We start from the raw sequence: 25,501 nt of genomic DNA on the forward strand, positions 1-25,501 counted from the left end.
TTTAATTATATCGCGAATGGTCGATACTTGAAAAACGGTCACTCTGCTGCTCTGGCATGCAACAGCTGTTTCAGTTGTTTTTCTATATTTGCTGGCTTCTTGTTTGTTTTATTTGACTGTCTATTTGTTTTAAGTGCAGTGAAAAATTATAAAATATTTATCGGCACCGCTAAGTGATTTATGTGCGTGAAGTGGATGTGTATTGCGGGTTGACCAAAATGAGCAGCACAGACGATTTATTAGTGCGTCATGAGAAGAGCGATGAATCGCCCACAAAATCACCAGAGACACAAACAACAATAACACCAGCAACAACGCCTGCGCCTGGCTCATCATTAACTCGCCTGCGCGATACGTTTCGGCGCACGGAGAGTATTTCATCGCATATATTTAATCAAATCTCAACACAGTTTTCAAATGCGGCGGCCGCAGCAGCCGCCTCCGAAGTGATTGATGGCACCACCACATATCCCTATCCAGAAGCACCACCACCAACAGTTGCTACCAAACGTAAAAAGCCTGGTGAGTAATATTTAGCTGTATGTCGTGAACACCCTTAATGAAAGCTTGCCAAAAGCTTCAGTGTCGAACGCGCTTGACAAATCAATATAAGCTTTTTGCCTCAGTTTTATTCAACTCGTCGTACACACACAACAGGATAACAAATTAGTTCTTGAAAATTGCACTTTTAAAAGACAATTTTCCAATGTACAACATTGTAAGATATTTAATAAGTGTTTAAGCCTCGAAACACTTGGTAGTCCTGCATAATCTCCATCGTTGGAACGGAAATTCGCACGTAGGTTGAGCGTACACCCACGCAGCTTTCTCAATACGCTCATTTATTTTTCTCGCGTATCCATTTGCAAAGTATTAAAATGCGTGGGTTAGTGGAGGATGCAAGGAAAACCAAGATGTCGCAGGCGAACAACAACAATAACAGTATGGGTCGTATCAAAGCAACAACTGGAATGAGCGCAGGTACGTCCAGGCAAACGAAAGGCGCAATTAGGACACCAACAACACCAACCACACCATCAGTTGTCGCTAAGAAAACGCCGCAGGGTATGCAGCAACAACAACAAGTTGGCAAGCCCGTAAAAACGGGTGCGTCATCGACTGTAAGCTCCAGCGCAAAGTCAGCAGCGAAAGCACAAAAGGGTCAGAATCCACCACCACAAAAGCAGACAGCTGTTACCGGGAACACGACAACAGTAACAGCAACATCAGCAACACCAACACCCCCAACAAAACCACAGACAGTGCAATTGCAGCCGTACAACAACAACACCAGCAGCAATAACAGCAACAGCAACACAATTGCTTTGCCAAAAGCGTCGCATGCCAATACTAGCGAGGAGTTGGCCGGCGGTGTGCAGGACACCATATATTTGTGCAACTTTCGTGTTTCTGTCGATGGTGAATGGCTGTGTCTGAAAGAGCTGCAGGATATTGATGTGGCCCATGGGCAAAAAACTGTTGGCGGCGGTGCAGCCCTAATTAACACTACAGTTGGTTCTGCGACTGCTGGAAATGCTGCTGCTAGTGCTGGTAGCGGCGGGATAATGCGACGTCACCAATCATCAACTAATCATCAGTTTGGCCAACGGAACAGTAAACGCTTCTCGAGCTTGTCAACAGCCAGCAGCACACTTGAGGATAATGGTATTATGGCAATTGAAAATCTAATCGGTCGTCGTCTGTGCGATGTTGCACTCGCATCAGCACAGCCGCCACAGAAAAATGTGGGCCTTATTGGTGGCACACTTGCCGATTGGTCGCATCTCTGTAGGTTGCTTCTTACTCACCGTTTTCCTTTCGTTTCGTTAGCAAGCGTTCTTTGTTGCTCGTTTTTGTTGTAGTTAGCTAACTCTTTGATTATCTTTCTTTCTTTTTTTTTTTTGGCATGTTATTGCATTATTACACTTATGCCTTATGCACTTGAGTCCTCTGGTGTGATTATAGTCTCGAGGGTGCTCAAAGTTCATTTACGTCTAGGGCAGGCAGGCGGACTCTTGTACAATGAACTTTATTAGAAAAATAAAACTTATTTATAAACATAGGAAAACAAAAGCACACTCGCAAACACTCGCACAAAAATCAAGCATTACAGCATTAGATATATTCAGCTTTAGCTCTCATTATCTATTTCATCATCGTCGTCATCTTCATCGTAAGTTGTCTCCCAGCTAGTTGCATGCCTTACAAGCGGCTATATTTCAGAAGAAAAATTTTTAAGTCTACATTTAAAAGATAGCGTTACTAGTTAGACCGATAAGATTGGGTAAAAATCTCCGTTGTATACAAAGAAAAAATATGTACGATTCGAAGATGTAAATATCGAGTTGGTTTTGAAATGATTTTTTTAAGTCTGTGAAGTTCTTAATTGAATCTAATTTTAGCTTCAAGATCGCTAACTTTCTTAATGTTCATATATTGTTTACCTCTATTATTTGCTCAGTAGAAACTGAATCTTGCAATTTAGTTACAACACTCTTGGTTGAGTTGTCTGCCAATTCGCTTGCATCCCTCGCATTGTTATTTTCTTTAAAACCCGTCATTGAATATGCGCTTGTGTTGCTGTAAAGTGACATAATAAATCTAATTAAATGAGCTTAGAAAACAAATTTTGAGTACTACCTGTGCTCTGCTAATATATGCTCCTGCCTGTCCTTGAAATTCTCTTCGATTAGGTTACGTTCAGTTCGCCTATTTGGCTGCTTCTTGTACAAGCTTCTCTCATTAGTCTCCTCACTTAGGCTGCTTTCGCTATTTGAAGGTTTTGGCTGCTTTTAGCTTTGGTTAGTCGTTTTGATTCGCATGTCGTGCATGTGTGCAGCTTACCCCACTGTGTAGTCGGCTGTTAGCCATGCCGCCCTCAGTCCTTTTGTGCAACACGGGCGTACTTTTTCTATGCAACATTAAGTCTGTAGTCTTGCTTGTTTTTAGCTCCAATGATTCATTCACTTTGTCTTTTACTATGCTGGACTTTGCTTTTTGCAAGGAGCGCTTGTGCTCTACAGGAGCAATCTTCCGACTCTCCGCTTTAGCATAATAAACATTGCGCTTTTCTTTACTCGCTTTCAAAGGAATGAGCTTGCGATGAAACTGGCAGCCCAGTGAAGACGTAGATGTCATTGAATCGTCGTCGAAATCGTAGCTTGAAGCTGAAAATATGCATTGTAACGCTTGTAAACAAATTTTAATGTAGCATTGTTGATTTTGTTTAATCTATAAAAGTTCGGTAGCCAAACTACTTTCTATCGATACTACCGATACATTGTCAACAACACTTCTTTAGAGCTTACCACCACCTTGTTGCCTGGCTTGGGGCATCAGCTTTTCCCTATCTTTGTAACTAAGTCGCTCCCGTCTACTGCTAACTAAGCTCATGCCTGGACTCAGGTGCGGACTGGACAGCAGACGTCTCTTTTCAGTTTCCACAAACTGTTGCTTTTTACCAAACAGCGCGCCCCAACAGCTCTTTTTGTGTCTATCTTCTTTTGCCGCAGCCTCCACATCAGTTTTTTCCTCAGCTTCAACCGGTGCAGGGGGCTCTTTCTCCTTTGGAGGGGGCGGTGGAGCTGATTGTGGCGGCGGTAATCTACGTCGTTTGCTATTTCTAAAGACACAGCAACAAATAATGATGAGCAATAGCAGCAACAGCAATGCTAAACCAACAGCTATATAGGTGACATAGTTGTCATCATCGCAATCAATACACTGGTCGCCGCTTGAACTCAATTGTAGTTTTTGGTCGGGCGTAGATGTAGCATCAGATTGCTGTTGAGATTGGGGATCTTCTGCTTGTGCGGAACGGCTCTTCTTCCCGGACTTTATCTTTGATTTCTGCCTTTCTTTAGATTTATTTTCTACTTGGGTGCTATTTGTTGTCATGTGCTGCGTTTTATTGTTGCCTTTGACCGGCTTAAAGTTGTCGCTGTCATCAGCGCCTTGTGGATAGTCCTCGCATAAAAGGTTCTCTTTAGGCTGCTCGTCAGCTGGCATTGCTGTAACACGCGTGCATTGTGGCGATCCCAAAGTTTCATAGATTTGTATAACACCGCCAAGGCCTGGATAAAACATTTCGTCTCTGTAGTGCAGCTCCAGGGCTTCTCTAATCCAAGCGCGCAACTTCATATTGTAGACTTTCGAGCTGATACCCTGAAAGCGATAGCATTCACTTACAGTTTTGAAAAACTTGACCAATATGTGCTCTGAGCTAGGTGAGCGTAGGTTGTAGATGCGCCGCTGCTTGAATGGCAAGAATATGTTGGTCAACAAGCCATCGCTATCGACTGTTTCCAAGCGTGGCAGCGGCACTATCATCAAATCGCTCTGCACATCCTCATTGATGCAGGATTGATCCAGCATAGCACAACTGCTGGCATCCTGCTCACAGTTGTCATTCCTCTTGAGCGCTATGTGCTCTATGTGCACCTCATGCAACTGGCTGAGTATATTCTGTGACGGCGTCTTCCAGTTGTTGCCATTAGTGTTCAAGAGCAGCTTACACTGCCGATAGAGCTTCACCAGACGCTCCACTGTGCAGAGCTTTATCTTCCCCGCATAGTAGGACACTTGCGCCACAGGCAGCAAATAATAGTGCAGATAACTACCGAAGGCATCGTAGAAAGCGCGCTGCAGCAAAGGCTTTGTGTCTGGATGTGACTTGCGCAACACAATTTGGTTCACTGTATTGAAGTACTTCATTATGGCATAGACAATGCGATCATTGAGCAGCGTGATGGGATATGATTTGGGCAGCAGTGCCTCAAAGTCGCGGCGTGCTGAGATGAGCGCTATGTCCTCCGCTGAGAAACAATTTTTCAGGTAATTGCCAAACAAATTGGTGCCCATAAATGTCAGAGAGTCGCTGGCTCTTCGTGTTAGTTTGGTTGGTGCTGTTCCCAAGCTAGTGCTGATCTTATGCTTTGGATCTGTTGCGGCGTAAGTGGCCTTGATGCGTTCCTCAATGTCACTTTGCTGAGTTTGCCGCTGTGATTCCTCGTTTAGTTTATTGCGATACTGGTGCAACTCGGAGCTGAGCATCGATTGTAGCGTTAACTCATTTTGAAAATCGTTAGGCACCTCCAGTGTGGATAAATCTATGCTGTAGATGGGGCAGCCGCCGGGGGCAAGCAACAACAGCAGCGCAAACAGCACACAAATGTTCATAATAATAATAGTTGTATTTGTTTTTTTTTATATAGAGTTTGCATTGTTTTTGTTTTTTTAATTTGTTTTGACGCAGTTTGCCGCGGCTCCACAGCTACGACTTCGATAAAGTATTTGTAGTTGCTAGTGTGTAGCTTATTCTATTGGCACATTGACTTGTTAACTGTTCCGCTTACAGCACGTGATACGGCGGAGATTGAGCGGAGCAATTTGGTCAACATTTGCAAACTGGTGGTTAAGGAGCTGTTGGAGCAATCGCTGCGCTATGGACGCATGTTGGACTCGGATCATTTGCCGCTGCAACATTTCTTCATCGTCATTGAGCATGTGCTGGGACATGGCCTACGACCCAAGAAGGGTTTGCTGGGACCACGCAAGGAGCTCTGGGATCTGCTGCAGAGCGTTGAAAGCTATTGTCCTGAGGCGCAGGATATAACAGCCAGCGTGCGTGATTTGCCCACTGTGCGCACGCACATAGGACGAGCACGCGCTTGGCTAAGGATTGCCTTGATGCAAAAGAAATTAGCGGACTATTTGCAGGCGCTCATCGAGCATCGTGAGGATTCGCTGTATGACTACTACGAGCCACATGGGCTCATGATGAGCGATGAGGTCTGTTAACCATAAAAGAGCTGCTCTTCCCCCTGCTTACACACACTTCTATTGAATTTGCAGATTGTTGTTATAATGGGAATTTTGGTGGGCTTGAATGTGATCGATTGCAATCTATGCGTCAAGGAGGAGGACTTGGACTCGCAGCAAGGCGTCATTGATTTCTCGCTTTATTTGCGCTCCAGCTCACGCAATGCTGAGCCCAACGAGGACTCGAGCGTAACTGCTGCTGCGCCACTAGATGCTACTGGTCAGGGCAATATGATTGCAGTGTTGGATCAAAAGAATTATATTGAGGAGCTGAACCGTCATCTCAAGTGCGTTGTCTAAATACAGCTTCAATATATAGTTACTTATAGGCATGCTCTTACAGTGCTACTGTTGGAAATTTGCAGGCCAAAGTGGAATCGCTGACCACCACCAATGCACTCATGAAGGAGGATCTGGCCATAGCGCGAAATAGTCTGCTAGCTCTGCAGGCAGAAAATCAAGCCATGAGGCAGTCTGCAAGTCAGGGGCAGTCAGACAGCAACTCCACTGGCAGCGACAAGGAGAAGTCACCGCAGCTTGAGGCAGCATTGGCGGAGGAGCGTAAGAAGAGCGCTGAGCTGGACAAGGAACTAAAGCTGCAAGTGTCACTCAAAGCAGAGTCTGACATGGCCATGAAGCTGCTGGAAAAGGATATACACGAGAAGCAGGACACAATTGTTTCGCTGCGTCGTCAGCTGGATGACATTAAGCAAATCAATTTGGAAATGTATCGCAAGTTGCAGGTACGCATATCTAGAAATCATTCATATAATGAGCACACTATATGTTATATACATATATGTATGTATATAGTCTGCTTACTTCACACACACTCATCTATTCACATTTCATGCAGTCATTTGGTGTTGTTTGTTTTTATTTGTTGTTTTAAACTAATTCGTCATCACAATTGAGCTATTAAAGCTACCTAACACATTTTGAAATTCAATTAGGAATGTGAAGATGAACTCACACAGAAAGGCGAGATGGTCTCTCGTTTGCAAACGAAAGCCTCACAAATTGGTAACATTTTACAATCGTTAGAAAAGAAATACGAATCCAAGCTCAACGATCAGCAGCAAGTGAGCGCCGCCTCACCTACCACGCGGCGTCAACAGAATCTCCAGAAGTTTGAGGCTCTCACAAAGAAACACAAGCAGGACACTGGGCCGCCCATGAAGCGTATGCATCTTAAAATGGACGGCATTCCACCGTTTAATCCCAACAACTATCGCAAATCTCCCGCTGGTGCAGCTCCACCTCTAACAGCCGCTGATCAAGATTCACAGAAGACCCCCACTTCAGCCAAATCACTTAACGATGAGCTGGCCGAGGCAGCTGCTGCCGTCACACAGCATTTCAAAGGTGGCGGCGATGGTTCAAGAAGCGACTACGCCTTATCCGTGGATACAGCTACGCTTGATGATGTCTAAGCTCTACTATTGGTCATCAGAGGAGCTGTGCACTCAAATTGCTGAGATTAATACACGCATATGTTTTTGTATCTCATAATTCCTAATTGTACGTTGCCTTCAATGCGGAGAGACCTCTAGTCATTTGTTGCCATTTGCGCGTTGGCTTAAGATTATAATAAACTTGTTGCAAATTAACAGAAATTATATTTGCCCCTTTCCCGCATAATATCAAACTCCAAATTACACCCAAACCAAAGTTATATGTATAGAGCTGATTTATTATATTATACTTGTATTAAAACAATATTATAAACGCTAACCAAATACTCTCTCGCTTAATTTAACATACTAACCATGTAATTATATAAATATGTATGTATATGTTTCTATACATGTTGAACAGAAGCTACTAGCTGTAACATAATCTAATTCAATGCAAAATAAAACTTATCCTAACCCTAGTCTTTCATTTATACCATTCTGATTAACCACATTTTGTGCCTCTTCGATCAACCAGATTAAAAGATTTCAACATTTAAATTTCTTTCCACAGGATTGCAATGAATCCTTGTCCCACAAAACGGAATTAATGAGTAAATTAGAGTGTCAAAAGGAAGATATGGCTACCACCATTGATAAATTAGAGAAAAAGTAAGAATGTGTGAGAAATGGATAGGGACCGTAAATTTTAACTAATAGGTGCGCTGTAAAATGTAGATATAGCATTTGAAACTTCAATAGCTTTTGATATGGACACCTTTTTTTTGTACACACTTTATGTGTTCCTTTCTATTTTATTTCCATTTTGTTTTGAATATAATATTCAAAATATAGCTCCGTTTATATTTGATGCAAAAAGATGCAAGTTTTCGTGCATTTTGCGTAACAATTTCCACCATCCAGTGGTAATAAGCGATATTTGACTTATAAGCGGCTTATCGATATAAACCTGGCTCCTCAAATACCCCTCCCAATAAAGAAGTTCGACGGCGCCAAATTGCGTGAGCGTGGCATTGCCACACCGATGATCTTTTTGGCCGATATGGCCCACCAAACGATCACTTTTGGATAATGGAAGGATTTTCGTCGGCCTGAAAGCGGCGTGTGACCCCCGCCATTCATTGTGAAATGAGCTTCATCATTTATGATGATTTTAAATCAAAACCCACCATCAATACGTCAAAAAAATGACGGAAATGACGGAATTCAAATGTTATTGCAACAGATAGCGCACCTCGTATTTATAATTTGTATTGCCGACTCATTTTCTCTGTTACGTACATTTGCACAACTTAATTATACTCTTTCCATTTTGTATACAAATGTCAAATAGTATGAAAAAATTACCTAACATAACAGTAGGCAACAAATTCGAAACAGAAAAGGGTTTTCATAGAATTTTTAGAAATGTTTTTTAAATTTTTTGTTGTCTCAATTATCAAAAATTAAAAATAATTAAACTGGGATTAGGATGGGCACTAGTTCATAGCTGGTGAAATCATTGCATACTAGGCAACAAACTCTCTACTTACATTACTAACCCTCACCAAGATATTTTACCATATAATTTTGTCTATTAAATGAAAAATGTACTTATCGTAAGATAAGAGAGTCAAATCTGCAGTTATTTTATAAACAATTCTCTAAGTACATTAGTTGTTGCCAAGTGTTATGTTATGTTTCAACAATTAATTCATTTCTGAAAATTACTGAGTTCATTTTGGATATTTGATTTTTTGATTGACAATAATATGTTTTGTCTTTCTTATAAACAGATGGACCGATGATAAAAGTAACTTGGGTGAGATATTAAAGACTACATCCCAAACGCTGTCAACTCAGGTAACCGCATCTGAGGAGCGGGCGGCTCGCGCTGAAGCTGAGGTGCGCATTGAACGTGACTGGCGCGTCTCATTGCAGGAGAAGGAGCTGAAACTGAAAGAAAAGATAACAACGCTACAAAACTGCCTGAAGGAGCTAGCTGAGGAAAAGCAGAAAAGCGATAAGCTGAGATTTGATTTGGAAAAGGTGCGATCGCAATGGTCGGAGGCTCAGACTACGCTGGAGGAGCTTGGCATTCAGTTAAGCGTGAGCAAACTAAAGATTGCAGAGTTGCAGGACAGCGAGCGACGCCATCAGCAGCTGCTGTCCGGTTCGTCTCAGTCTCTGCAGGCCACTCCAGATACTGTCTGCAGTCCTGGCATCTGGGCTCCAGACTCTATTGCCTCTCACTGCACCGGCTGTGCACGAGAATTCAATTTGACGCGACGCAAGCACCATTGTCGCAGCTGTGGTGAAATCTTCTGTAAAAGTTGTTCGGAGCACACACTGTCGTTGCTCAATGCTCAGGGACAGCCGGGCAAGCCGGTGCGAGTCTGTGATGCCTGCTACACTTCCACTGCGAAATGATTAACAAGAATTATAATTATATTTGCTTAACATTTTATTGCTACATATTGTAATTGGCTTTCCATAGTCATAATATTAATACTATCTGTCTCGCCATTACATTCCTAATTGGCAAGGCGAGCTATTATATCAAATTGCGTATTTTTATATTGCTACTGGTTGACACAAACCTTCAATTAATGTTGAATAAATTTTGTACAAACATAACCGCTTTAAAATTGAATATTTTTGCTTTTTATATTATGGTATATTAACGACACCAGAGCTGCGTTTTAGTATTTCCATCTGGTATATTGTGTAATCTATCGATAACTTGAATTAATATCGAGATTTGAAGGCGGTATTCTTAATTTGAATTTTAATAAACTGCATCCAATAGGACAAACGCTATTTTAAAGGTAAAAGATAGTATAAATGAATTTATATTTAAAAAAAAATGTTTTTTTAGCAGTGAAGATAAGCCTTAAGCAACTAGAAATTTGCGAACTACAGTTCAACCAAAAAGGAAAAGAACATTTTTTATTTTCTCATAATGTGCACTGGTAAGCGATTAGGGCACACTTACTCCTGGCACGAGCAGTCGTTATTCGTTGGTCATTATATGAAGCAATACATGCAATTTTTTAATTAAATCAAATAAAATTCACAGCTGGCCTCCTAAACTACTCGTAAATACAGCCCACGGCATGCCGAGAGTTGTCATTACCATAAGTTGAGAGAGCTCATTTTAAACCCGATATTTGGCTGGGAACCACGCGCCCTGACATACATATGTTTAGATGTATGTACAACAAAATAACAGTTGCCTCAGCGAGCTGGCAAAGGGGCGTCCATTCCAACAGAAGTTGCGCTCTTAACTGAGGGTTAGATAACGGGGGTTGGGAAGCAGCGCGTTCGAAATCGGAAACAGTGTTTACACCCAACAGGGCGTTTCCACTTCATCTTCTGCATTGTTATTAAAAAATTATACAAACTGTGTACAATATTATAAGTATTATTACATTAGCAGCCAGAAAACCTATTCAAGACTGACTTTGAATGGGTTTTCTGGCTGCGAGCATGTTTTGGGTAATGTGGCCAGCTCAAATTACGCACATCCTAATCTATGAGCATTGAGCTGCCAACGATACTATAATGTTTTATTTAGGTTTTTCTGAGGTGTCAAATAAATTTGCGACGGAATTCGCAATATTGTATAAATCTCGATGCTGTTTCTTTGCTTTCACGGCAATTGTTTGAAATCTGAGCTTCCGGCCAAGCCATTGTTTTTGCTGTTTCCTTGGAATGTTTTTGACGTGTGTCCTGTGACAAGGACACTGATACGGCATTTGCAACAAATCTTGTTGCTGTTTTGGCAATAACTCAATTACAATGCTGCATGCAGAAGAATGCAGTATGAAATGTATTAGATCGGAATGTCTGGAAGTGACATCAACAAATCTAACAACTAGCTAGAAACTTATGTAGCTGACAATATGGCAGGAAAGCAACACACAAAAGTTTTTGCACAAACTTTTAACAATATTTTACGTTTCCTTGTGTTAGCCAAGAGCACGTGGATTGCGAATATGGCTTCCGTGAGCAGCCTCGCACAGCTCCAGAATTTGGCTTGTAGTATGTACATATATACTATGTATGTGCAAAGTAAAATGTAATTTCATGGCTCGCTGAACGACAAACTTGAAATAAGTACATGAGAGTTCAAAGTTTCAGCTTGTAGCGAAGCTGGATGTGAATATGCTGGCGCTGGAGCTGGCGCACAGGACTTGAAAGCGCCGGAAGTTATTTAATGAGATTTCTTTATGTCAAAGATAAGTCGAAGCATGCTCACAGTCTGCAACTAAGAAAGCACAAATGTCTTGTAAAACAATATGCAAAGCCAAGGACCAAAAAAGCATGGACGTTGTGCCTTCATATTAACATACTTCGGTGGCAACACGGGTATGCTATGTAAAGGATAAGCCCAGTCCGACACACACACACACACACACACACACAGACAATTGTTGCACACACTTGAAATTAAATTAACTTTTTTCTCGCCCCCTGTCCACTTGGAGTGCTGCCTGGGCGCGTTGTTGTCGCCGCCGTTGCCGCCGCTTTGTTCAATGCCTGCCGCTGACAGTTCCAAATGGAAAGCGTTTTGTTGGCTGGGTCAGCGCTTTGGCTTTGACTGGAGCTGGGGCAAAAGATACGAAAGACCTTTCAAAATAGAGACAATGTGCGCATATATTTGTGTGTGTGTCTTCAATGATTGCTCAAATATTGTCTTTGAGCCAAAACATCCAATACAAGTTCAACTGCGCAACGCAGAGCAATAATCAACAACAACAACGGCAACGGCAGCTATAATAAAACAAACAAATCGCCAACGTAATGAATGAATGAGGCAATGATGCTAAGGAAATCTCATTAGTCGCATGTCTTTAAGTTTCATTTTTAATTTTGTACAATATTTTGCTGTGTGTCAACTGTCGTACCTGCGTCTGAACACACAAAACAAAATATCTTTGTATATTTTTCGGTGGTCTTGATCAAATAATTTTGCGGCCAATGCATGGCAAATATTTGTCAACATTTTAAGGCACTTTTCTTTTGTCTCTCAATCGCCTGTAAGTGACCGCACGTTTGTCCCTGCCTCCCCTCCATCTACTATGCTTAGGTTGAATCAGAAGCAGTTCAACGTAACTCGCTGACTGACTGCTCACCTGAGCACTTCAGTCGAGCTCTCTTGCTCTAAGGCAGCCGTCGGAGTCATCAAAAGCAAAGAAACAGTCCGTAAGGCAAGTAAAGTAGCAATGATCTTCAAGCGTTTTCAACTTTCGTCGCCAGCCGAAGCACTTGGCATAATACAAACCAGTCAAAGCCAACTAACGGACACTTGACCAGTGTAATACAGTTGTGTTCTTTGAATTAACATAACATAACGATAATCATGATCATGTATAATAATATACTCTGCAAAGAAAAGATCAGTTGGGCTTATTAACGGAACAAAGACTTTGTTTAATAAAAAATATATTTCACTTACGACATTTAAATAAATAATTTTCAATTTCTAAATATGTATTTATTTAAGGTATATATAGTATATGAATATGCTCAGATTACTCTATTGTATTTCATGTTATGATTCGTATTGTTTTTGCTGGTTATTGACTGATTGACGGATTGGTGCCTTGGCTGTGCTTAGCGTTAGCTCAAGATTATTATTTGTACTGTATTGGAACGATGCCGACGCATTACCTCTTATGCAACCCCCTGCGCTTGGCAATGCTTTTGGGCTTTTGGGCTACTGGTCATGCACGAAGAGCGGCAGCCAAGCCGACCAACATGCTCGTAATGGACATGTTTCAGCTTTTGTTAGCTGAAGAAGTTGTCAGTGCGCGTTCGAAACTAATTTGCATATTTGTGCCCGCAGTAAAAACACTTTTGAAGTGGCCACCCAGCAACAAACAAACATAGCGCCCAGCTTATGTCTGCATGCATGCATTCGCGTGTGTGTGTGTGTGTGTGTGTGTGTGTGTGCACTTTAAACAAAGTTATAAACATGAGAAATTTAATGTGCGCAAAAACCGGTAGCAATAACAAAACCAACAAATTCTAGCCATTTACAGTTGCCAACGACTGTGACTGCAACTGGCTATGGGTGCGAGCGAGAGAGGACCAGCAAGTCACAGAGTGAGAGCACAAGCTATTCATGTCCTTGTGGCCGCGCTCTCGCACAGCAACAACACAAGCTCAGCTCAGTCGTATGCAGTTTCTCTCTTCAGTTTGCAAACTTGTTTCTTTTGTAAATTGAACATTGTAGCCGCTGTGTCTTTTATTATGTATGCGTGTCCGTATGTGTGTGTGCTCCTGTCTGTATATGTATGTATGCGTGCGTGAGCATTGGCTCCGCCTTCAGCACGTGGGCGGAGTCTGCTTTACCTTGCAGAGAGCGAGAGAGCGGACGAGTGCGCAAAGCTTTTAAAATGTCGCCGCTTCTATCGCACACGTGATTTTTCGCTTCATGTCGCTCTTGCTGCTTGCGTTGCTGCAGCTGGCGCCGCCGTCGCAGTTTGTTTCAATTGCAATAATTTTGTAACATTCTAATAGGCCAATCCGACCCACAGGCGCCCTCTTCAATTTAACCCCATCTACCCATACCATAATGACTATGTGCGCTCCATTGTTGCTGCCTCTACAATGGGGTGGATATGGAAAGGCATTGGATTGAGCATACAATTAAATGCAATTTTTGAATAAATTTATAATTTTTTAATTGAGTAGCTAATAATTAATATACTGCAAGCTGTAACTGATAAAATATTGCTCCTACTTTATTTTAATAGGAAATTGAAGAACACATTAATTTAAATAGTAGAATGAAACTATGATATTTTATTACAACTGCTAAATTATATGATTGACATAAAAAAGTTTCAAAGAAAATTTAATAGAACGGATAAGTGTATTCCAAACTCGTTGGTAATATACTGTAATTTGATGCTGAAGGACTTTTATTTTACGTACACTAGCGAAAACAATAAACGTTCTTTTCCTTTATTGAGGGCAGCTGAGCCATCATGGCAAATATCAAAAGCAGCTTGAGAGCAGCTGCCCAACGCTTTAAACGATCCTAAGCGGCAATTGATCCCCCGACCCCATAAGTTCTTTTGTGACAAAGCCACTCTAGCTTGCCTCTTCCATTGATGCACATAAAAAGAGGCAACAACAAGCTTATTTCTATATGCCAACTGTGTCAGTTGTGTCTACCGGCATGTGTGTGTGTGTGTGTGTGTGTGAGGTTAAATGTGTGAGCGTGTATCGCCTACGCTGCCATGCCAACCAGCAACGAGGTCGCTTTGCAGCTGAAGCGTAACAACGTTTTTGGTTGGCTATTCCATTAACGAAGCTCTCTTATACACACACACACACAAGCAGCAAAAGCTAAAAAATAACAACAACAAAAAAAGAGAAAAAGAAATTGTAAAACAAAAGCAACAAAGAAAATGAAAGAAACCTCAAACAACCACCGTCGGCACCACCACCACTAACGCACATACACACACACACCAACAGTAAAATAACCAACCAGACCCAAAATACAGCAGCTACTGCTCTCTGCACACCGCTCTTCTCTCTGCCGGCTCTCTGCTCAGCCTACGCGCCGTCGCTGCCTAGCCTCGAGTGCACAAATTTGTATACAGTACCAAATTAGATTTTGAAACTTTTTTCTTAATTGCTGCTGCTGCTGCTGTGGCTGCTGCCTTGCTGCCTTCTGCCTGCGTCGGCGTTAACTGCGGCAGCATACAAAGGTGGTGGCAACACTCTCTTCTCTGATATGTCCCACTTATGCCGTGCTTGTGTATTTGCAACCCTCATTTTAACGCCGCTCCCCGACTCACAACGACTGCGACTGTGTGTGTGTGTGTGCGACTTTTGTATTGGTAAATGTTGCCGCTTGCCGCCATTTGCCGCAGCGCAGATGCTGCTCGCTTTAGATTTATGAAAAGTTGAATCAGTTGCAATCGAGTGCTCCGCCTGACATGTTCGCCAATGCGCCTCGTTCGTCCTCTATACAAATAAAGCGTGTTTATTAAATATTAGAAAAATAAATGAAATAAAAATAAGAAAGGCATTTGTTTATGACAAATACAATCAGCTCTCTATATACTATATAGGAAGATCAGTGAAACTGCTCGAAGCTGCGTGTGTTAAGTTCAGTGTTGAGTGCGTAATATGAGTTTGCCGTCGGGTGTGGATATGCAGAATCTAATGTCACAGCATCCGGTGCTTGGTGCCTTGCCACCTGCCTTCTTTCTCCGCGCCGCCTCAGAGCGTTATCAGCGCACTCCAAAGTGCGCGCGTTGTCGCAATCATGGCGTGGTGCGTAATCCTAATCCTCGACTGCTTTTAGGTTTGCTCAAACGGTCTTTCTTCTTTTGCCTTTTGCAGGTGAGCGCGTTAAAGGGTCACAAGCGCTACTGTCGCTGGCGGGATTGCGTTTGTGCCAAGTGCACGCTAATTGCGGAACGTCAACGTGTCATGGCTGCACAGGTGGGTAGCCATTAGCTTCTCAGGCTGGCCCAAACCCAAACTCAACTGCTATCTTTCGCCTTTTTGTGTTCCATTTGCAGGTTGCCTTGCGCCGCCAACAGGCGCAGGAGGAGAACGAGGCGCGTGAGCTGGGCTTGCTTTACACTTCAGTGCCAGGATCGGCGCAACAAAATGGCAACGACAGCATAACGTCTAGTTCACACAGCCCCACACATGCTGGAGCCGCCGGCGCAGGAGCAGCTCCAGCACAGAATGGTGTTTTCCACGGCGGTATACCCTCGCCACCCAGCGATGGCTACGAAGCCAGCACTACGCCCAGCCATCAGCATCAACAGCAGCAGGAACAACAACAACAACAGCAGCAGCAGCGTCAGTCGGCGCAACATTACAACGGCAATGAATCCGACACGGAAGGACGCACACGTTCCGAGCATCTCAGCGTAGGCTTCTCCCCCACACGCACAGAGCTCGACGAAAGTCCTGGTAAGTGTTGCGCTCCCAAAAAAAAAAATTAAATGAAATTATTATATTTATGCCAACGGCAACACCACCCAACACTTGAGCTTGCTGTTGAGAAGCTTAAGAAAATGCCAGCAGAAAAATTTCCGTTTTCAATTGTCAAAAGCGCAGCGGCGCATAAAGTGCCACACTCCTGCCTAAAAATTGTGGCATTGTCGTTAGCATTGCATATGTGTATGTGTGTACATGCGGGCTCAAGCACTGTGACTGGGTGTTGCTGCCACATAGACTGCATCTTGTTAAACGGCGCATACCACAAAAACCCACTTGAATACCCACAAGCGAATAGCGTAAATTTAACGTACAAGTTAAGGGGTCCAAAGTTGCAACAATTAAAGCAAACCCCCAGCGCGGGCTTTAGCTCGAGGGTTCATTCGCACTTGTCAGCGCAGCTCAAGCTTTAAATGCAGTTCTTGACGCTAAAGAGGCTAATCCTGCTGAGAAGAATTTACAAAATTAAAGAAAATATAATTTGCTTTAATTCATATTCGTTAGGCTGATGTAAGCTATAAAATGTTTCAACATATTAAAATTTATAAATTTTTCATTAAAGCCCTATAGAAAGCATGTTAAAAAGCGATAATCTACATAAGATGACAATTTTAATTTTATCGACCAATTGGTATATTAAGAAGTAAATATGAAATGCATAAGAGGGTTATGACTAACGCATAGTTAGTTAATATTAGTTGACTTGAGTTATAGTTTCGTTGAAAAAAGAGCAACTATTAAAAGTCTTTGGTTGAAGGCGTTAATATTCATAATTAATATACGAAGGCAAAAAATCGTTACAATTTTAATACCCAACAATAAATAAATTGGTCTACACATAATGTAAATACTTCAACACATTAAATTGAAAATATAATCATTTCAATATACATGGATTAAAAAACATTACACCACACAATAGGCAAAACCAAATTAACAGGCTGATGAAAACTAACTCCAAGAGTTACAAAGTCTTAAGCTGTTGAAAACTCTATAGTTACGCGTATGTGATCCACTCAATGAGCCAATTTGGTGGCAAGCTGGTAAGGCAACTCCGAACTGAGGGCGTAATGCGAGACGCTCAATCTTTGCGCTGACTACTTTGCCGTTGTCCTTTTTATATATTTGCTTGTAAGGAGAAAGGAAAAGACGCCAGGATTCTCACGCAAATCAATCGAACCTGTCCATTTAGGAAAACGCTCTGTTTATTTGCTGTGAAACTGAAGACGATTACACGCTTGAAATTTTTACAAAATCTAAAAAAATCAGCAGGTGCTTAAGTGGAGAAGGGGACTCTTTAACAACAGGGTGTAACTTAATTAAATTTTCACTGCGGCTTCGTCAACTGCAAATCAAATAGAAAAAATATCATATAACTTGTTTCAATTCGCAGCCTTAAAGGTTGGCATGTCAACGAACTCTCGCTCACGCACTCTCTTATTCTCCCGCTCTCTCACTTGTGTTTGTCATGGCCATGATTAAATTTTTTCCACTTTCAGCTGTGCTGCAGCATTCGATACTTTTATTTGTTTTGCCTTGTCAAGTGGAAAAACCGCACACAGTTTCCCACAGCTAGCTACCTGACTGACCTGACAGACACACAGACAGACTGACTGACTGTTTTTAATCTCATTTTAATTATTTTGCGTTTTTTTTTTCTTTGGCAGTTTCTAAACGTGGCGCTGCGCATTCCAATGAAACTGATCAGGATTCTGGCTCCGAGTCGGGCTCGCCCAGCAGTCCCAGACCCAAGGTGGCGGGACTGTTCAATCTGACCTCCAGCCTATCGCCCGCACGCACCGGTCCGCCCAGCTCACCTGAATCCGATTTGGATGTGGACTCGGCGCCCGATGAGGCCACACCCGAGAATCTCAGTCTCAAGAAGGAGGACAGCAACTCGCCTCCAAACACACCCGCCGAGAATCTGCATCTGTTGCGCTCCTTTGGTAATGGGCATGGTCAAGGCTTCATGCCCTATCACCATCAGCAGTTCCTTGCCGCCGCTGGCCTGCCCGCTCATCATCCGGTGGCTCAGTCAGCATTACAACAGCAGCAGCAACAGCAGCTGGCGCAACATGTTCAGGCACAGCAGCAGCAACAGCACCATCATCATCAGCAACAGCGTTCACCCATTGATGTGCTCATGCGAGTGTTTCCCAATAGACGACGCAGCGATGTCGAGCATCTAATGCAACGCTTTCGCGGTGATGTGCTGCAGGCAATGGAGAGCATGCTGGCTGGTGAGGATATGACACAGACACCGCCGCCCCCCCAGGTGCCATCTTCACCGCCATTTCCCATGAAGTCCGCCTTCTCGCCACTGGTGCCGCCCACAGTCTTCGGTTCACCTACGCATCCGCACCGCTATCACCCGTTCATGCAGGCGCATGCCAAGCGCTTCCTCTCCGCGCCCTATGCCGGCACGGGCTATTTGCCCGGCGTGCTAAGTGCTGCCGACATAGAGCAATCGGAGTCGAATGGAGCCAATAGCATGGCCATGGACCGTTGCAGCAATGCGGGTGACTCCCAAGATTGAGACAACAGCAACAGCAGTAACGTCCCCACTAGCGTTGCTGTCGTCTTCCGCCCCTTTGAATAGTATCGCCATATTCAAGACTGTTTCTGTTTCAGTCGCCATTAAATTGAAACTCCAGCGACGCTTACATATTGTAAACAGATATGGATCCGCGGAAACATTGATCACCCACAAGTATTGTAACATATAAAAAAAACATATTCTAGACACACGCATAGTTGCCAGTTAGGAAGTATAAGATATATTTAGTTGAAATTCATCCTATTGAGATTATTGTGTAAGTGAGCAAACTATTACGTACATGTAACATACATATATATCGTACTATATAAATACATACATATATTATTAGATAATACATTTCAAACACTGTGTTAAAATATTTAATAAATTTAAAAACAAAACTCAATAAATCCAGCAAAAAATTCTAAAATTTCTTTAAGGGTTTTTCTTAATTTAAATAAGAGTTATTTCAAGCTTAAGCAAACCTAAAATCATCCCACCGCTTATTCTACATGCTAGAGGTAAGTTTTTTTATTAATTTTCTTTAATTGCTTAGCTATTAATTCCCGTAACTAAATAATCCGAAAAAGCACTTCTGGGACGTCTCTGTTGTATATTATTTTATTTAAAGTTTAAATTTTTAACTTATATAATCAGAGAGTAGTTGAATAAATAGAATTAACGTGCACATATGTCTTTTCTACTCGTCACCGTCATATAAATCGACTCCAAAATTGGAAATACATATAATATATAATTGATAATAATTAAAGAGTTATAAGGTCAGTGAGCGGTTTTTAAAGTGTTTATATTTTATATCGTTAACTAACCGCCGGATTATGTTAGATGTCATATTTGTCCTCATATTTGTTGAGTCAACTTAATTTCTCAGTTCCTGCTAGGTACACTCGACATTTTGTTCCTTTATCACTTAACGTTTGCACAACTAATTATTCACTGCATGAGCCCCTTCGAGTACTCTGTGTATTTTACAACAAACTTTATTCTGTTATCAACACAGAGGACTCTGATTTTATTACCAAGTGATTTATTTTACCCCAATTAACTATTAATAATTAACACTACACACTTTTTGGGTTTTCTCCAATCCTTGCAACGAATATTGGGTCTGTTTAACAGTCCCAGTCTATAAGCTTATCATATTCAAATAAACACAATATCTTAATTTTTAAATACTTTTAAATTTTGTTTTAAATATATTATCATTTTCTTTTACCGTCGACTTTTAATAAATTACATTAAATAAATAAAAAAATAAATCAAATTCATAGTTTGTGTCTTGTTAATCGTTTACGGTGATATTTCTTATATATTTATAATTGTTATAAATGAATTAGTTAATTTTATTCTTAGGTCTAAAAAACAACAAATAGAGAAAAATTAGCTGGATCGCTCAGATAAAAAAATAATTAAAAAAATTCAATCAAATGGGCAATTGAATAAAATACTGATATGCTACTAAAATTTCTAATTGCATTTTAACTTTTGAGTTGGTTATTTCAGGGCTCTGGGCAAAATTCAAAGCCATAACCTTGTAAGCAATTCAAGAATTTTCTGATAAAAATTCTATTTTTGTCTGTGAGAATAGCTCAAAATGAAATAAAAATAAATTATAATGAGACCTGTTACAGAATTTTAAGATATCTTTTATAAACGTTGGAACTCTTTTTGGCTTAAATTAATATTCCAAGCAATAAAATATGTTTACTTGGGCATCCTACCATGTTGTTTGAGAGATTTCAGTGGCACCCTCCGTATACAATAGATAATGAAAAATCAATTGTTTCTAATTTGATAGGCGTGTGAAATATCAAAACAATACTCATAGGACTGTGTTCAAATTGCCCACAATTTATAAAATGATAATCAAATATTTCCAATTCGACACCAGCAGAACAAATAATAATTATGGACAAATGATATTGGGAAGCGTTAAGCCATAAAGTTATCTATCATATAAGGCCACTATTAACAAAACTAACGGCACAGGAGCGTGCAAGGAGCCAGAGACCACACGCATGCTGTTGAGTGTGGAAAAGTGTGAAATCCTTTTTCACACAAATTGTTTCGCTTGTTTGCTTTTCGGACACACGACACATAAACAAATTATAATAAAACTAATCCCCCCCCCCCCTCACACACATACAAAAGGGAGCTGGTGGATGGGTAGGATGGATGGGTAAAAATGACCAGCAGCGTCCTGATTAGTGCGAGCATTTCAGTTATTTAACAATGGCAAAAGGACATAGAGGAATACAGGACAATAATATCGGTTACACACATGCCGAGTGCAAATTACAAAACTATTTTCCAAACATGCTGCTGAATGGATAACAAAATTAAATTATTGGATATCAATTTGTCCAATAGGTTTGTGGCCATTGTGTGTCTTGGCAAACTCGAAAAGTCAACAACCACAACGACAACAACAATAGGGTCTACTCTATGTGTGTGTGTTGGTGTGCTGGTGTGTTGGTGTGTGTGAGGCATACAATGCACACACACTATACGCTCTCGGTACTATTGTCACGGACCTAACAATGCTGCTCTGCTCTGACTCTGACCCACAAACCAATCGCAGTAGCCAGTAGCTCTGGCAAGGACAATAGAGAGTCAGCAGTCGCCTTGCTTTAGTCAGTCAGTTATTGTGAATGGACGAGTTGTTGATAATATCTTAGATTAGCGTACCATGTAGGACACATAACAATGACTGAGCGAGCAACATGCAGTGGCGCAAACAAAATGCATACAGTGTTCACCCATTGGCCCAACTGCAGCATAATGGACAATGAATTAATAGCAGGCGCTTACGCCAACTGAAGCCAAACAAATAGACAAACAAACAGACCAACAAACAGATATATAGATAGCTAGATAAATCTACAGTTTATACTTATGTATGTACGTAGTTGTAGTTGTCTATGGGAGGCCTTGAGGCCAACACAAGCAGCTGCCATGCGGCGCTTTGTGGCTTCCTTGCCATAAGTGCCGTCAATTAAAATACAAGCAGGCAACGAAATCTACTTTTTTCAATTGCCAACCCATTTGCCAAAGGGTTACTTAACAGATTAACTCTCCAGGCATATGCCTATTGAGGGTGGTCTCGGTCTTGGCATTAGTTTCATTTATTTGTTATTTTTTGCTTTGCCCCCCACTTTGTGTTATTGCAAGACGCACATTAAATACGCAGCGACTCATTGAATTGCGCGTAACCCAATCTGCGGCATGAACGGGTCAGAGGGCTAACTAATTTGGTTCTGCTGCCAGCACAATGAACACAGTTTTGTTTTTTCAACTCACCAGTTGTGGAAGCAGAAGCCAACGAAAAGACAACAAATGCCATTTCAAGTAGCGAACGTGTAAAGTAGGTGGCCTCCAGACCTTTTGACGCACCAGCAGATACCGCCAGCCGCACTGCACAGTGGTTAACAATTGGTCTACAGATGCCAATCACAAAATTTGAAGATCAAAGCATATGCCAAAAATATCAAGCTTGTAATTTTTATAAAATACTCGGAAATAATTTCATCTTTCGGTTAACTTACTTTATTATTAAGAACGAACACTGTCCCATATCTGATAGGAGTTTTCCCAATCCTTGCAAGAAATATATATTTTTTTCTTTTTAAAGAACATTAAATTAATTTGTAACCATTTCCATTTAACGTCAATTGAGCCCACTGTGCGACGTCACTGAGGCTGGACCATAAAGCTAATAAGCAGAGTGTTCAAATACAGTAGGTATATAAAAACAAAACATGCAAAGTAGAAACCTGGCAGCCTGTTGAGCAACTGACACGATGAGAATTAAATTTTGTCTGTGTGTGTGTGTGTGCCGCCCAAGCAGCCAACAGATGATATTGGTCCAAGTATAACTATATATGATTTAATACAGTAGCTGGGGACTGCCTGTAGTTGGGGGGCTAATGGCAGTTCTCCTGTTTGGTTCTTTGATGCACTCACTCTGCCGTTTTGTTTACACAAAATTCATAATTTACATATTGTTTTTTAGTTTCTGTTGTTTTTGTTTTGTTTGTTTGCCTTTGCTTATTTGTTGTGTTGTTGTCTTTCAAATGATTTTTTACATTTGCCTCTGCTGCTTTCTTCGACTGCTTTCTTCTTTAATCCCGAGCCGACATGTCACTTTGATATTTTTTCTGTGTGTGTCTTCGGCAGATAGAATCAATATGTTTGTAATAATTTCCGTTGAGGCAAGGCGACTGTACCAGCTTACATTCAATTTTTTTTAACAAATTTAGCAATTGTGCAGGCTGAGCTCTGTTTCTTTTCCATCTCTCATTGTTTGCTCGTCAGCTTGCTCGACGGCGACCTCATCAGCGTTTCGCCCGTGAAATATCGTTCAAAACGCTCTGATTTTTGAACTCTGGATAGAAGTCACGTGTAGTCTCTGCGGTTGACATTGCCTGCGAAAGAGGGCTGAGGTGGGGGTGGGTGTGTATTGACTGCAGCACGAGGTTAACTGCGATAAATATCTAAATGCAACGCTTTGCAGGACGTTGATGTTTATCCAACAGCATTTTTGTGTGTGGGTGGTGAGTGTGATTGCAGAACAAACCATGAGTCGAGTGCTTTGTGCAGGACACGTGGAAGACTGATTGGTATTGTGTTAATTGGCACGCGTTGGCAAGGACATATGCAAATTTCTGTAAGCTCGAACTTTGTGAAAAATTTCAAAGTTTTCGTTTTGCTTATATGTAATTATGATGATGCCATTGATTGACATAAACAATATTATATTGAAATGCTGAAGGAAATCTTACATTTTCAAAAGTTTTGATTATAGTTTAAGCTTCTAAATTTTTATTTTTGTAATTTTATTATTTATAATTAAATGCATTTCAAAAAGCAAATAAGTAAAAAATAATAATTTTCAAACTTGTGTTCCAGGCATGTATAAATTAAATTAAATTACTTTGTTGCTGCGAATTATTAAATACAAGTTCATTACAAAAATTTATAAGTCTTAAGAATTTATTAATTGCAATATTCCGTTTATATCTTTTATTAAAAATTATTTTTATACGTGTAACTTAATAAATACAGTGTGTCCTAATGGCCCTGTACTTGTATAAACCGTACTGTTAAACTTTATACCAAATAAAATGGACATCTATACAAAATGTTTGCATTTATTTTCATTTTATAGTATTTTACAATAAAAAACAGGAGCCCGAAAGCAAAGTCGCCACTATTGGACACTTGAACGACAAAGACAACAACAAAAGGCGCACAAAGTAAAGTGCAAAATACAATATGCAAAATAAATGCTCAAATAATAAAGAGCAAAGAGCGCACACAAAAATGGCAACGTAACACAAGAGCTACTCCAAAAAAAAAAAACAAAAAAAAACCAAAGCCAAGAACAAAGCAGAAGAGTCGCTTAAAGTCTGTGAGCTGGGGGGAACGGGTAGAATGGAACACAGGCAGCGCGACAGAACAATACCAGCAATATACCCAGCCTATGTAAAAATAAAGCAAAATGTACATTTTATAAAAGCAATATTTAAATAAATAAATTCCAGCAAATAGTCAGCGCAAGAGAGAAAGAGCGGAGCGAAAACAAAAATAAGAGTAAAAGAAAATATGCAATGTGTTTGCAAGAAATACATTTTATTTCACAGCTTTTGCACAGGACACGGCCACAGGGAACAAGACAACCCATGACCTCCTCCTAGCCCCGCCTTCCCGCTCTGTCCATTTAAGTTGCACGGTGACAAGCACAAAGCAAAGAGTATAATAAACATAAAACAGTTGGCCTTTGTGCGCATTGTTGATCGAGTAGTTTTTATTTGAATTCTTAAATGTATGTATGAGTGTGTGTATTAATTCAATTGTGAGTGTGTGTGTGTGTGTGTATGTGAGCTACCCAAAGGGAAATAAAATGTATTGTATGTAGTTTTTATTTTTAACAACGCAGCTACAAATAAAGTTTTAATCAAAATGTAGTTGAGTGTTAAAGGGTTGCTCTCCCCCTACCCCTCTCTCACACTCCTGGTTTTGTGTGTGTGTGTGCGTGTGTGTGTGAATTGTTTCTGTCAATCAGCAGTTCCTTTTGTTGCTGCTGAAGGATACAACGTGCTATTGATTTCGAACTGCGGCTACACAAAGCATTCAATGGCTTTGCAAGTACAACCAATGGGAAAAGTTTCAAAAGATACACACACACAAACACAAACACAAGCACACATACACACACACATAAGCTCGTTCATGGTCGTTGCATAGTTTCATAATTACAAACTGCAATGGCGCTGGACAATCCTGCGGCAATTCATGCTGACCACTTGACATTGCCACACCCTACTTTTATGCATATGTGTGTGTGTGCCTTCAACTTCGCCTTGTGTGCGGCATGCGACATGTTCCATGTTCAATGCTCAGCGTTTTTGTTTTCAGCTCTTTGCATTCCCAGTTGGTGGCAAATTTCATTTAAATGTGGTTAAATGCTTGTTGGCATTGCACATCAACAGGGGGTTGAGCTATATGTACACCCTCTCTACTACATATATATATAGATATATACATATATGTATATATATGATATGTATATACACTGAAACTCAATTAAAACGGTATTTAAATCATGTAAATTTCTCGCCTTACTTGCGAACGTTGCAACGACATTCTTTGCCAACTGCCACGTTGCCTTGACTTCCTGTGGCTCACTCAAACGGCTTTACTTTAGGCATTTGCTCTTCCATTTGGGATTGTTAATAATTTGTAA

General features: G+C 41.0%; 3 protein-coding genes across 7 annotated transcripts; 2 read left to right on the forward strand and 1 right to left on the reverse strand.

Annotated features, from left to right (window-relative positions):
* The first annotated feature begins 98 nt into the window (after positions 1–98).
* LOC108603394 (protein RUFY3) lies at positions 99–9,848 on the forward strand. 3 transcript variants are annotated; one of them, XM_017992171.1, is made up of 7 exons: positions 634–799; positions 872–1,665; positions 5,357–5,790; positions 5,854–6,107; positions 6,164–6,563; positions 7,789–7,886; positions 9,011–9,848. In XM_017992171.1, the coding sequence occupies exons 2-7, from the start codon at positions 879–881 to the stop codon at positions 9,642–9,644; spliced, it is 2,607 nt and encodes an 868-aa protein (XP_017847660.1). In that variant the 5' UTR covers positions 634–799; positions 872–878; the 3' UTR covers positions 9,645–9,848. The 3 variants fall into 3 exon arrangements, with proteins under 3 accessions (XP_017847662.1, XP_017847660.1, XP_017847661.1); XM_017992173.1 differs by lacking the exons at positions 634–799; positions 872–1,665 and adding an exon at positions 99–522; XM_017992172.1 differs by lacking the exons at positions 7,789–7,886; positions 9,011–9,848 and adding an exon at positions 6,774–7,688 and having other exon boundaries at positions 635–799; positions 872–1,788.
* LOC108603395 lies at positions 2,011–5,198 on the reverse strand. 3 transcript variants are annotated; one of them, XM_017992176.1, is made up of 5 exons: positions 3,315–5,198; positions 2,845–3,167; positions 2,641–2,786; positions 2,445–2,580; positions 2,011–2,212 (listed from the first exon to the last, which is right to left on the reverse strand). In XM_017992176.1, exons 1-5 carry the CDS (start codon positions 5,176–5,178, stop codon positions 2,132–2,134), a joined length of 2,550 nt encoding a protein of 849 aa, XP_017847665.1. In that variant the 5' UTR covers positions 5,179–5,198; the 3' UTR covers positions 2,011–2,131. The 3 variants fall into 3 exon arrangements, with proteins under 3 accessions (XP_017847665.1, XP_017847663.1, XP_017847666.1); XM_017992174.1 differs by having other exon boundaries at positions 3,309–5,198; XM_017992177.1 differs by lacking the exons at positions 2,011–2,212; positions 2,445–2,580 and having other exon boundaries at positions 2,662–2,769; positions 3,309–5,198.
* A 5,520-nt stretch (positions 9,849–15,368) lies between the features above and the next one.
* Positions 15,369–18,894, forward strand: LOC108601505 (doublesex- and mab-3-related transcription factor A2). The gene is made up of 4 exons (XM_017989405.1): positions 15,369–15,515; positions 15,585–15,686; positions 15,767–16,169; positions 17,864–18,894. Exons 1-4 carry the CDS (start codon positions 15,369–15,371, stop codon positions 18,730–18,732), a joined length of 1,521 nt encoding a protein of 506 aa, XP_017844894.1. The 3' UTR covers positions 18,733–18,894.
* Positions 18,895–25,501: the final 6,607 nt, after the last annotated feature.

This window comes from Drosophila busckii, chromosome 3R (assembly GCF_011750605.1).
Source record: "Drosophila busckii strain San Diego stock center, stock number 13000-0081.31 chromosome 3R, ASM1175060v1, whole genome shotgun sequence".
Taxonomy (NCBI): Eukaryota; Metazoa; Arthropoda; class Insecta; order Diptera; family Drosophilidae; genus Drosophila; species Drosophila busckii.